Source organism: Dipodomys merriami, unplaced genomic scaffold (genome assembly GCF_024711535.1).
Source record: "Dipodomys merriami isolate MVZ:Mamm:240054 unplaced genomic scaffold, mDipMer1.0.p SCAF_39, whole genome shotgun sequence".
Classification (NCBI taxonomy): Eukaryota; Metazoa; Chordata; class Mammalia; order Rodentia; family Heteromyidae; genus Dipodomys; species Dipodomys merriami.
The window spans coordinates 9,937,141-9,949,644 of record NW_027205492.1 but is presented as its reverse complement, the minus strand read 5'-3'; the positions used below and the strand labels follow the sequence as shown (position 1 = coordinate 9,949,644).

The following is a 12,504-nucleotide window of genomic DNA, read 5'->3' as shown; positions in this document are numbered from 1 at the left end:
TGCTCTGATGGCGACTGTGGGAGCGAGGGGAAGGGAACGAGGACCCAGGTGCACCTGGCCGCCTCGGGCCTCCTTGGGAGGGTGAGGGGCTCCAGCCAGAATGCCCGGGGCGTCGGGAGGTGGGGATGTGAGGGAATTCATGGGTTCTGTTTTATGGGGAGGCCAGCACAGCTGACTCCAGGAAGAGACTTGGCCTCCACCGGGCTGGCCAGGGAGGGGGCCGGCTCCACCCAGGCTGTTTGCCCTGCTGTGTGTATTCAGCGCTCCTGGACAAGGAAGCACGGGCAGGAGCTGGACTCAGCTCACAGCCCAGCACTGGCCACAGCAGCTGCAGTCACAGGACTCAGAGCAGGAGCAGCTGCAGGGACACCGGGGCGCCGAAGACACGCCACCAGGTAACTGCTTCCAGACTGTCCAGGCTCGGCTGGAGGGGCTGGGGAGGGAGGGGTTGGAATAGAGAGGCTGGGGCCAGAGTTCAGCTTGACTCGAGCTCTGACACTTACCCACTGTGGCCTTGAGTTGGGGGGCGGGACTCAGTTTCACCATCTCAAAGATGGCACTTCCCGGAAGTCTCAGTTCCCCCGGGAGTGCTCATCGGACAGGGCTGGGTACGGTCAGAGAACCAGACATGACCCGCTCCTACCAGCCTGGAACCTTGGAGCCTTGTTGCAGGTGTTAGGTGGGGAGGAGAACTAATGGTGAAGGTGAGGAGCTGGGGACCCCTGTGGTCATCCATCCTGTAGCCAGACAGACTCTGAGTGGGTCCCTGAAGTGCGGGATGTGGGGGACAGGGAAGAGGACTGGATGCTCCCATCCAAGAGGCAGGGGCTGGGTTCAGATCTCAGCTGCTCGGCCTCAGAAACACCACCCTGAGAGAGCCAGAGCACAAGTCCCTCCTCTCTCAGCCCCCTCCCCAGCTGCAGCCCCCACCCCTTCCGCGGACTCCTTCACCCCCTGGGCCTCCGTGAGCCCAGTAACAGCACTGAAACCAAAGGACTCAGAGGACACCCTTGAATGAACCCTCGGTGCTGTCACTTCAGCTGTGGCTTCCTCCTTGTCATCATCCTATCAAGTTCACAATCAAGAATGAGGCTGGGTAGGGGAGGCAGAGAGCTGGTTCCGGTTTCTAGAAAGGAGGCTATGGGATCCAGGCAGGATGGGAAAAAGGGGTGCAAAGGCTCCCCAAATGAAAGGCTGTCCCTCAGCTCTTCAGCTCAAGGCTAGCGCTCTACCACTTGAGTCATAGCGCCACTTCCGGCTTTTTTCTTTTTGCTTATGTGGTGCTGAGGAACCGAACCCAGGGCCTTGAGCATGCAAGGCAAGCGCTCTACCACTGAGCCACCTTCCCAGCCCCGTCAAGTTCTATTTTTAAGGCAGATTTCTAAATGAGAAAGTAAGGGTAAGACATGGCTTATGAGCCATGTGCTGGTGACTCACCCCTGTAATCCCAGCCATTCAGGAGGCTGAGATCTGGAGGACTGAAGTTCTAAGCCAGCCCAGGCAGCAAAGTCTGTGACCTTCCCATCTTCCAAATAGATAACCAGCTGGGCTGGAGGTGTGGCCCAAACAGTACCAGCCGAGCAAGGCAGCCGGCTAAGCAAGTGAAGGTCTGAAGTTCAAACCCCAGCAACAGCTCAACACAAGAGACAAATGCCAATCCCTGCAGTAAAAAGAAGACTAACTGCAGAGTTAAGTTTGATCTCATCTTAGCCCGGGTCCTGCAGCACATAGCTCTCCTACATAAAAGCCAGGAGAGGGTCTGCTCCCATCATTTAAGTGAGAGAAGCAGGACAAACCAATGTCCTATGTCGCAGCGGATTCTGCCTGGCGAAGAGTGCTCAGCCCCTGGGGAGCAGGTTTGACAGGCACGTTGTTTCTTTATTCTTTGGAGCCTGGGTCTCTCTGTGTGGCACAGGCTGGCTTCAAACTCCTGAACCTTTTTCCTCTGCTTCCTCAGTGCTAGCGTTACCACCACGCCCAGCCTCCAGAGAATATTCTTTTGAGAAAAGGGGAATGTGTTTTAGGAAGCAGTGGTTCTAAAAGGCCCTCCGTCCCAGCTAGTCAAGGATAACGGCTACCCAGGGAGACCGGACCCCAGGAAGGGAGGATGAGACTCTTAGCTCCTGCTGTGGTTTGATTTGAGTCTTCTGAGTCCCTCGATTTTGGCAAAGGGACTGGCACAGAATGGGTAGCCATGAAGTACGTAAGATCAGTGCTGAATCCCAGGGACCTGGGTTCAAATCTGAGCTCCATCTCCCCACGGCTTTGACTGCTGCTTTTCAAATAATTCCATCGAGAAATGGGGAGCAAGGAAAACAAGGTACAGCCTCATGGGATCAGGGGAGGGGAGACACCGCCCACCCGAGCCTCAGGTTCCTCTGTGGAATCAGGGATCGGGGGGCTTCGGGACAGCGGAAGATGATACAAGCAGCAGCTAGGGCCAGGGCAGGATGAGGGTAGACAGCGGGGAAGCACCCGTGTCCCGCCTCACACTGTACCTGGCCTGCCCCCTGAGGGAGGACTCCGTGCCCACCCCTGCCCCACAGGTGCAGAGGGAACACCATTTCCTGTGATCTGCTCATAGCTCGGACTAAGAGAGCGAGCTGCACATCTGCTTAGGCAACAATGACATACACATAACCAAGACACAGTGCCAGCCCCTTCCCCCGGGACTCCTGGAGTCCCATCCCGGGGCCCAGGGGGTGAGCAGCACCGTGAGGGGCAGCATTTCTGCCCCTGGCATGCTGGGTGCCATCAGCAGCCTGCTCTTCTGTGCCTGGTGCCCTGAGGCTGACAGGGAGCTGGACGGGGACAGGGCCCGCAGAGCGAGTCCGTTGTCATCCAGGGCTGGAGCAGGGGGCTGGCTGTGCCGGGGTGCCCACATCGCCCCAGTGGCTTTGCCCTCGGCTGGGTGGTGCACACGCTCATCATCTGTCCACATTCCGATGCATTGATCGAAGGTGTTTCTGTTGACTCGATGACTCATTCTGTCACCATCCTGCCCTTCCTTGGCCTGTCCCTTCCACCCACCCAGCAGTCACTTGGCTGCCTGCTGGCAGAGAAGTTTCAGATTCTCCACACTGTGTGCTCAGGCTCTCAGAGGAGGGCCCGCTGTTACCTGTCAACTGGTGTCAAAGAGACAGTTGCTAGGGCAACAGCCAGACTGACACGCTCACACACCAATCAGAGGATAGAGCTCATGAGACCACACATTCCTAAGAGAAATAAATAGTATTGGGAATAGCTAGCATTATTCACTGACTCACACCACACCTTTGAGTGAGTGCAATTATCAGTGGCCGATTTTTCATCTCTACCCTAGATCACACGATGCTCCTGTACTTTTAATTTCTTATGGTAAGACAGGCATGCAATAAATCTTATATTCTATGTGCTCCTGGGTTCCATGCAAATACCAAAGAAAACTGTGGCATGATTTATACAGCAGAAGCGAGGGTAAAAAATGGATTCCCCATTGCCTCACACAGAATGTGTGTTGATCTGCTCAGACTGCAATAGCAAAACTACAACAGAGGAGGGAGGGGAAGGGACTTAAACCTTTACCACTAGGTAACAGTGTGTTTAATGCCAAATAAGATTTTGAAAGCAAAACTAATGCCAGCCAGGCACCAGTGGCTCACACTAAATACTAAATACTAAATAAATACTCAGTAGGCTGAGACATAAGGATAATGGTTCAAAGTCAGTCCTAACAGGAAAGTCTGTGAGACTCTTATCTCCAATTAACTACCAAAAAGCCAGAAGTACACCTGTGGCTTGAGTGGTAGACCACTAGCCTTAAGTGAAAAAATTCAGAGACAGCACCCAGATCCTAAATTCAAGTCCTAGGTGTCTCTCTCTCTCTCTCTCTCTCTCTCTCTCTCTCTCTCTCTCTCTCTCTCTCTCTCTCTCTCTCTCTCTCTCTCTCTCTCTCTCTCTCTCTCTCTCTCTCTCTCTCTCTCTCTCTCCCCCTCCCTCCCTCCATTCATTTAGGAAAAGGAGACTAAAATAAAGGCTGGCAATTTTCTCTTTACCTTTCATTTTGTAATACAGGGTTTGAATTTAGGCCTTCACACTTATTAGGCAGGTGCTCTACCACTTAAACCACACCACCAGTCCTTTTCATTTTCTTCCATTTTTTCCCATTAGTGTCTTGCTTTCATCTGGGCTGGCGAGGACTATTGAGTCTCCGGTGTGTGCGTCCCTCCACAGCCTGGATGACAAACATATACTACTGCACCTAGTTCTGATTTGTTTTTAACTTAGTGGTACCAGGGTTTGAACTCAGGACCTTGCACTTGCTTGGCTTATTTGCGTGGCTGCCACTCTACCACGTGAACCATGCCTCCATCCTTGCTTTTCGCTGGCAAGTTTAGAGATAGAGTCTCTCAGACTTTTCTGCTCAGACTGCCTTTGGGCCATGATCTTCCAAATCTCAGCTTTCTGAGTAGCTAGAATTATAGATGCAAGCCAGCAATGCCCAACTTGTACCCAGCTTTTTATTGGTTGAGAAGGGATCTTGTATACTTTTTACCATGATTTTCCTGATCTTAGCCTTCCTAGGTTAGGATTGCAGGTGTGAGCCACCACATTCAACCACAAAAATTAGTTTTTTTCTCAGTTAAACAAGGTTATCTTAAAAATTACCTTATCCGCAGATTGGAGGTGGGCTGCTGCATTGAGCTCTCCAGACCTATCAGCCGAGGTTTGCCCTTATTGCTCTATTGGTTGCAGTATGTTGTGAGCATTGGAAGATGTGCCAGTCTCTTTCAAGTGTGAGCTGAGGTTTAATTGCCAACCATCAAAACACCCCTTTCAACCTGCCCAGTCATTTCAACACAGCTGGCAGACCCAACGAAATCATCTATGTTGTAGTTATACCTGTCTACCAAGAGGTGGCAGTAATCCCTTGCTTTTGTTCCATATAAATCCTGCTCTTTAAAAAATATATATATTGTTGAATGGACAGGAGGGATTTCACAAGTACTGCATAATTGTTGGTGAAAGTGGTGTGACCTGATTCTAAGTAACATCTGCAAAGGACAGACTGGATTCCCCATCTTTCGGTCCCCTCCACCCTGTTTCTGAGAAGCTACCTTAAGTGTTTGATAATAGAAATTGAGAACGTTTATAAACACAGTCAAGTGCTGGTAACTTGTGCCTATAATCCTAGCGACTCAAAAGCCTGAGATCTGAGGATCACAGTGAGATACCAGCCCTGGCAGACAGTCACTAATCTCCAATTAACCAGCAAAATGCCAGAAGTGAAGAAGTAGCTCAAGTGGTACAGCACAAGAAGAAAACAAGCAAGAGCACCAGGCCCTGAGTTCCAGCCCCAGTACCAGCACACACACCACAAAATAAAAATAACAAACTGTTCATTTGAATGATGATAAATATTTTCTACCAGCCACGATATGCAGCTGGAAATTAGGCTACCTTGACCTTATATGGCAGGGGAGGGCCTAAGGGCACACCTCTGCCTTCCTATAACCAATCTAAGCAAAGTGCTCTAACCTGGATATGGGGGCGGGGCAGGTGGGGGAGGGGGTGTGCACCGTAGCTTCCACCATGACTGTGACACTTTGGTTTGGGTTGGGTTTTGATTTCTTTCCCTCCTTGTCTCTATTACAGGAACGATGGGTAACCAAATGAGTGTGCCACAAAGAGTTGAAGAGCAGGAGAATGAATCAGAAGCCGACACTCACATTCACAAGGTAGAGGAGATGGAGTCACTGGGACATTGCTAATGGGTAGAGCCAGAGGAAGAGAGGTCAGGGTCTGCTCACTGCTCACACAGAGGAAGGCGTGGGGGTGGGGCTGATGTCACTGTGGCTTGATAAAACAGTTGGACCCAACCAGTTGCCGGTGGCTCACGCCTGTAATCGTGGCTCATGCCTGTAATCCTAGCTATTCAGGAGGCTGACATCTGAGGATTACAGTGTTCAAAGCCAGCCAAGGCAGGAAAGTCTGTAAGACCCTTATTTCCAATTAACTACCCAAAAAAGCTGGAGGTAGGCTTAAGTGGTAGAGCACTAGCCTTGAGCAAAAAGAGCTCAGGAACAGCGCACGGGCCCTGAGTTCAAGCCCCAGGACCAGCACCATAAACAAAAACAAAAACAAGACCTCTGACATCATCTAAGGAGCTAACTAAAAACGCAGGTCTGAGGCTGGCCTGGCCTGAAAGCAGACATTGCAGAGATGGTCTTCCCAAGTCATCCCTGGAAGATGGTCTGAAGCCTGCCCTCAGGAGTGATCTGGTGGTAGATTTCACCCATCGCTGCTCCTGGGGGTGTGTGGAGTGGGCGCAGGGGAGCCGGCTCTGACATGGAGCGCACAGGGCTGCTTCTGAACACACAGGAGGCCCCTGTGGGAAAAGACTTCACTGCCCCAAATGTCCATCCTGTCAAGAATGAGAACCCCAGGTTCTCATCAGTGACTGGAGATCTCAGCTGACGTGGGGGACCCCTGGGAACCTCCCACCCTGTGGGACCTGAGCTACCCTGTAGACCAATGACACTCCATCTGTGGGGAAGTGAGGGCGGACACGGATGCTCACGTCCTGGCTGGTAGAACGCACAGTCTGGCTGAAGGAAGACTACCCTCGGAGCAAGGCCATGGCTCGGGGTGTGGCCGTGGCAGAGCACAAGGCCCTGGGTTCTGTCCCCAGAAGAACAGAGGCCAAAGCCACCCAGACACCTTTTGGAGCTCCTACATCCAGAAAGCAGAAATCAGGTCCGCCCCCATCCACTCAGCTGAAGACGTGGACTAGTGCAGACATGGAAATCCTGCAGAAGAAGGGCGCAGGGGCTGGTGCGGGGCACTCAGCAGAGGACCCTGCTCAGGAGAGAAGGCTGGAATTGCAGAACTCCAATGCAAAGGCCTGCACAGTAGACCTCAACTCTGACTGCAAGCTAGCCTTTCCTGGATGCTTTGCTGCTGCTAAGCCCCACCTGAGACCAACAGAGAGCATAGCCTGTGGCCAAGAGCAAGGTCCCCAGATTAACCCCCAGAGCAGCCCCCAGGAGCCAGGCAGAAAGAGGCAGAGTATACCAGGAGGCTCTGCCATGGAGAAATGGAGGCCCAGGGCTGCCTGACGGGCACTGGCAGCAGCCAACAAACACGTCTCGTTTGTCACTTAGAATTGGAAACAGCATTCATAAAATCGCTCTATTTTCAAACATTGTCTAGTTCTAAAAGAAAATGAAGCTGGGTGCTAGTGGCTCACACCTGTAATCCTAGCTACTCAGGAGGCTGAGATCTGAGGATTGCAGTTCAAAGCCAGCCCGGGACAATAAAGTCCATGAGACTCTTATCCCCAATGAACCACCAGAAAACTGGAAATGAGGCTGTGGATCAAGTGGTAGAGTGCTCATCTTGAGCTAAAGAGCTGAGGGACAGCGCCCAGGGCCAGAGTTCAAGACCCACAACTGACAATAATAATAATAATAATAATAATAATAATAATTCAGGTAGTGCCTTAAACCTAGATAAAGATCACGACCACAAAGATGGAGTATTGAACAGAAGCACCTGTGTACACATACATGCACATTACACATGCACACATGTGCAAATGTGCACACACATGTGCATACATGCAAATTTGTGGGCATGCATATACATATACATATGTGCTCATACATGCATGTGAGTATACCCATGCACACATCTGCATGCATGTATGTGCTTGCATGCAATGTGCACACACCCATATACACACCCCAATAAACTTGCTGCATTTGGCAAGTATGTGGACTTGGGGCGTGGATGACGGTTTTGCGTGTGTGGGAGACATCTGGGTGAGGTTCAGCCCACACAGCTGTGGAGGAAGTTCAGCACAGGAAATTCTTGCTCCACACCATGCCCGCTTCCATCCTCAGCATCCCATCTGTTCCACGGGAGGGGGGCAGGGCCTGGCTGTGGCTGTGCCCATCCCCTCCGCTTCAGGTCACCTGGGCGATGACAGAGGCCAGCCCAGGCGTGGGTGCTGTGCACATTCTGAGGCAAGATAGCAAGCTGGGTGGTTCCCAGAAACATAGCCTTTTAGTTCGGTTGAATTTCCAGTGGCACCCATGTAGCCTTGAGTTCTTTCCCCAGAGGCCTGCCCGGTAACGCCACTGGTTCTGTTGCAGGTCACGTGGGACGGGGGCTGTGATCAAAACGGCGTTGGAGTGGTCCTGTCTACTCACACAGTTCAGCACTACGATGAAGGTAGGCACCCCGCTGGGCTGAGAGGGGCTCAGGCCCGGGAAGGGGACAGGCAGAGGGGAAGGGCCAAGCCACCTGCGGGCTCATCTGGGAAGCTCTCTATTTGTTCCCTGACACTGTAAACCACAGAAGCTGATTGGCTCACAACACTGGAGCCACAGGCTCCGAATCCAGATGTGGCAGGGCTGGCTCCCCCTGAGGTGGGGAGGGAGGACCTGCTTTCTGTCCATACTTGGGAGTGGCCCTCTTCCCCCCAGGGAGGTCTGCTCCGGGTCCTTGTGCGCGCGCGCGCACACACACACACACACACATACATACACAGGTTAGGGTCCTCCTTAGGACCTCACGTGATTATTCTCAAATAAAGCCCCACTCCCAGGAATTAGGACCTGGTTCAGCTTGTAACAGTGTCCATCTTGTCTGCATGAAGAACAGGGGAGTCTGCGTGAGCTGAGAGGAAAGCCCCAGGAACACTTCAGAGAGTTTGGAGTCTAGCTTAGAGTCCTGGATCTCCAGGTGCTGGCTGTGTTACACGGTGGCCTCATGGGACACGTTGCTGACACTGACTGAGATCAGGGTGGACCCTGCCCCGCAGTGGAGCTTGTCCCCTTCTGCTGGGTACGGGGTTGGGGGGCTCCTTGTGGGGCTGTCCACCTGTAGACCCTGGTGAAGAGTGGAGGAAGGCGAGATCTCCTGTGGCCGAGTGGCCCACAATGACACAGTTGGAGGGACAGGACAGGACAGGCAGGGACTGTACCCCCTCAGCGCCAGGTGCAACCCCTCATCCTGGAAGGAGACTGCAATGCCCCCATTTAATCAGGTGTTAGCCACGGAGATGCCACAGCCCCCAGGGACTGGCCAATCCTCCATCCGGTAAGACCGGCGAATGACAACCATGGCTCCCCTTTGTCACCTGAAAAAAAAGCAAAGCGAGAAAGCCCAAGGCAGCAGACGATTTCAGTCACCTCAGGAGAAACATTTTCAACTTTGCTTTGTCACGAAAGTCACTCCCTGAGGAGAGGCATGGCACGGATTCGCACCAAGCGGTGTGAGCACCATGCCCATGAGATGCCATGCACATTTTGTTCGTCGGTAACAGAACGGTGCTTCCGGGAAACCATCCATGCTGCCGAGAAAGGTCACCGGTCTCTGCGCCCTCACACAGACCTCCACCCTGGCGCCAGGCTGGAAGAGGCAGGTGTGGGCCAGGAGGGACCGGGCAGCCAGGCACCACTGGCTCACATCTGTAATGCTGGCTACCAGGAAGCTGTTATCTGAGGGTTGTGGTTCAAAGCCAGCCTGCACAGGAAAGGCCCTGAGACTCTTATCTAACTTACCAACAAAAAAAGAAGAAGAAAACAAAAGTAGAACTGTGGCTCAAGAGATAGAGTGCTAGCCTTGAGGGGAAACAGCTATGGGACAGTGCCAAGACCTGGGTTCAAGCCCCAGTATTGGCACCAAAAAAGGGGGGTAGGGGAAAAGTAAGATCTCAGTAAGGATATGCTCAGAGAACCCTATTTGGGCCATTGTACTGTCACAGGCATGCTGAGTGTCTGTGGGTGTGCTGTGCTGGTGTCCTGCTCCCCAAACCCAGAAGCAGCCATCCGTCCCGCAGTCAGCACCTCCGCAGACAGCTTCCACCCCAGGGAGCACACTGGCTCTCCCAGGGCATGAGAGGCAGGGCCTGCAGGGCAGGAGCAACGTCCCTTCTGCTAGGATGACATCGGCCTGTGACCACCGTGTCACCGTACCCGGCGGGAGCACACTCTGGACTTGAGATGAAGGGCCTTGTGAGGGAGAGGCCATCTGGGATTACCAAGCGCACCAGCACAACCCCCAGGATCCTTACAAGGAGTGAGGAGGGAGGGCACAGCAGGAAAAGAAGATCTAATGGGAGAAGATGACAGAGAGACAGACAGACAGACAGACAGACGGACAGACGGATGGACATATCTAAAGAGGCTCTGCAGCTGCCTTGAACTTGGAGGCAGGGGACCCACAAGCCAAGGAGTGCAGGTGACCTCTGGGTGCCGGAGAAGTTGAGGAAGAAGGGTTTTCCTCTAGAGCTTCTAAAAGCAGCCTGGTTTTCACTGGCGACCTTCAGAACGGAAAGACAAAATGTGCGTTTCTCTGAGACAGCAGTGCCCTTGATTGTGGGAGTCTGCCCAGCCTGGCTGCGGATCCCAGCACTGCCGCTCGCTCTCTGCGTCACCTCCGCAAGGAATCTGGTAGTCCAAGCCTCTGAGAGGGAGCTCAACGACAGCCCTTCTCAGCGTGAGCGAGGTGAGAGGAGTCAGGGCCAGCACCGGGACAGGGCCTGTCCCCCCTGCCCACCCTTGGTGGCTCTTCCTTGTGGAGCCTCTGGCCAGATTTTCCCCATCTGAGTATTTCTGCCTAAACCTTCATTTTGTGCCTTAAGTGCCCCATTTTTCTCTTGCTTTGATTGCCTGCTGGAGCATGAGCCGCATGAGCCTCTTGAGATAAAACAATTGCTCGGTCCTCTCGCTTAGGGATGGCGGAGGCTGACAGGATTGATCTGTAGACACATGGTTTCTCAGCAACCGAACAATGCCTTTGCTCACGTGGATGAGAAGTTTCTAAAATTGATATCTTCCTCTGGTATCTATTCGATGTTTCCTAAAAGGAGGAAATGCCTGGTTTGCTTTCTTAAAAAGTAAATATGAACCAGGCTCTGGTGGCTCAGGCCTATAATCTTACTCAGGAGGCTGAGACCTGAGGATCACAGTTCAAAGCCAGCCCAGGCAGGAACGTCTGTGGGACTCTTACCTGAAAGTGAAGCCGTGGGCTCCAGAGCTAAGTACTAGCCTTGAGCACAAAAGCTCAAGGACAGAGACCAGGCCCTGAGTTCAAGCCCCAGGACTCGCACACACACAAAAAGTAAATATGTGTAAGTGGAGTTATTTTAGTCAAATTGAAAGTTGATACTTGATCAAAGCCCAACTATTGATGTGAAAGTGGCCGCCTTCACCGGTGTTGGTTGACACTTGAGCTCACGAACAATGCTAGAAATCAGCACTCCCTGATAGAGTGCAAAGGCTCCAGACGCTGCTGCCCAGTTGCTCCATGTTTGACTGCAGGGCTATGTTGTTGATGTTTGTATTGGGTTTTTTGTTGTTTTTGCAGGGGGGAAGGGGCTTTGCTCTATTCCTCAGGCTAGCCTTGAACTCAGGTCCCTCCTTGCCCCAGCCTCCAGGAGTCTGTATTATAGATGTGCATCACAGCATCTGTTTACTCTTTAAACAAGAAACAAAACTGTTTCCAAAACTAGGAAAGAAGTCCCTGCGGGCCATGTTCACCTGCCTGCATTATTGTCAAGACCCAGAGATAAGAACCAGGCCCGTGAAGGGATGGGGGAGCCTTTCTCTCTGCCAAAGGCCATCTGGATTTGTGTGTGTGTGTGTGTGTGTGTGTGTGTGTGTGTGTGTGTATGTGTGTGTGTGTGTGTGTGTGTGTGTGTGTGTGTGTGTGTGTGTGTGTGTGTGCGCGCGCCAGTCCTGGGGCTTGAATTTGGGTCTGGGTGCTGTCCCTGAGGTTTTGTGTTCTATCACTTGAGCCACTGCTCCTCTCCTGGCTTTTTAGAGATAGAGAGTTAAGTTGAGATAAAGAGTCTCATTGACTCCTGCCCAGGCTGACTTGGAATTGAGATCCTCATATCTCAGCATCCTGAGTAGCTGAGATTACAGGCATGAGTGCCCGGCTCCATCTGGATATTTTTAACATCATTTGGGGGTTGTACAAAGTTACCAGTACAGGCAGACGGCCGTGGGCAGTGGACAGGAAGCATAGAAGCGGACATGTCTCACGCATATCGTACACATGATTTCTCAAGCTTCCTGTGCCCGACTAGGCCTCGCCACCCCTGCAAGGATCGGGCCAGCTCCAGCCTCTGCAGCCCTCTGGGAGATTCTAGTGCCACCAAGTGTGAGGACAGAGAGACCAGCGTGTGGCAGTCTTCACACAATGTCTTCACACAGCTCCAGGTGTGACTTGCTGTAGGAATCCCAGGGCAGACGATGAGCTACTTCAATGACAGTCTGATTTTAGGATTATTTAAAAATCCTGGGGCTGGGAAGGTGGCTCGGTGGTAGAGTGCTTGCCTTGCATGCATGAGGTCCTGGGTTCGATTCCTCAGCACCACATAAGCAGAAAAAGCCAGAAGTGGCACTGTGGCTCAAGTGATAGAGTGCTAACCTTAAGCTGGAATGCTGAAGGACAGCGACCAGGCCCAGAGTTCAGGCCCCATGACTGACAAAAAAAAAAAAAAAAATCCTT

At 52.4% G+C, this 12,504-nt stretch overlaps 1 protein-coding gene across 5 annotated transcripts in view; it reads left to right on the top strand.

Annotated features, from left to right (window-relative positions):
* Positions 1–277: 277 nt before the first annotated feature.
* Positions 278–12,504, top strand: part of Bcas1 (brain enriched myelin associated protein 1) — a 57,730-nt gene continuing 45,503 nt past the window's right edge. For all 5 annotated transcript variants that reach the window (XM_069990023.1, XM_069990026.1, XM_069990025.1 and 2 more), the window contains exons 1-3: positions 278–395; positions 5,635–5,717; positions 8,136–8,214. In XM_069990023.1, the coding sequence (XP_069846124.1) occupies positions 5,640–5,717; positions 8,136–8,214 (157 nt within the window). In that variant the 5' untranslated portion in view covers positions 278–395; positions 5,635–5,639. The remainder of the gene's footprint in view (positions 396–5,634; positions 5,718–8,135; positions 8,215–12,504) is intronic.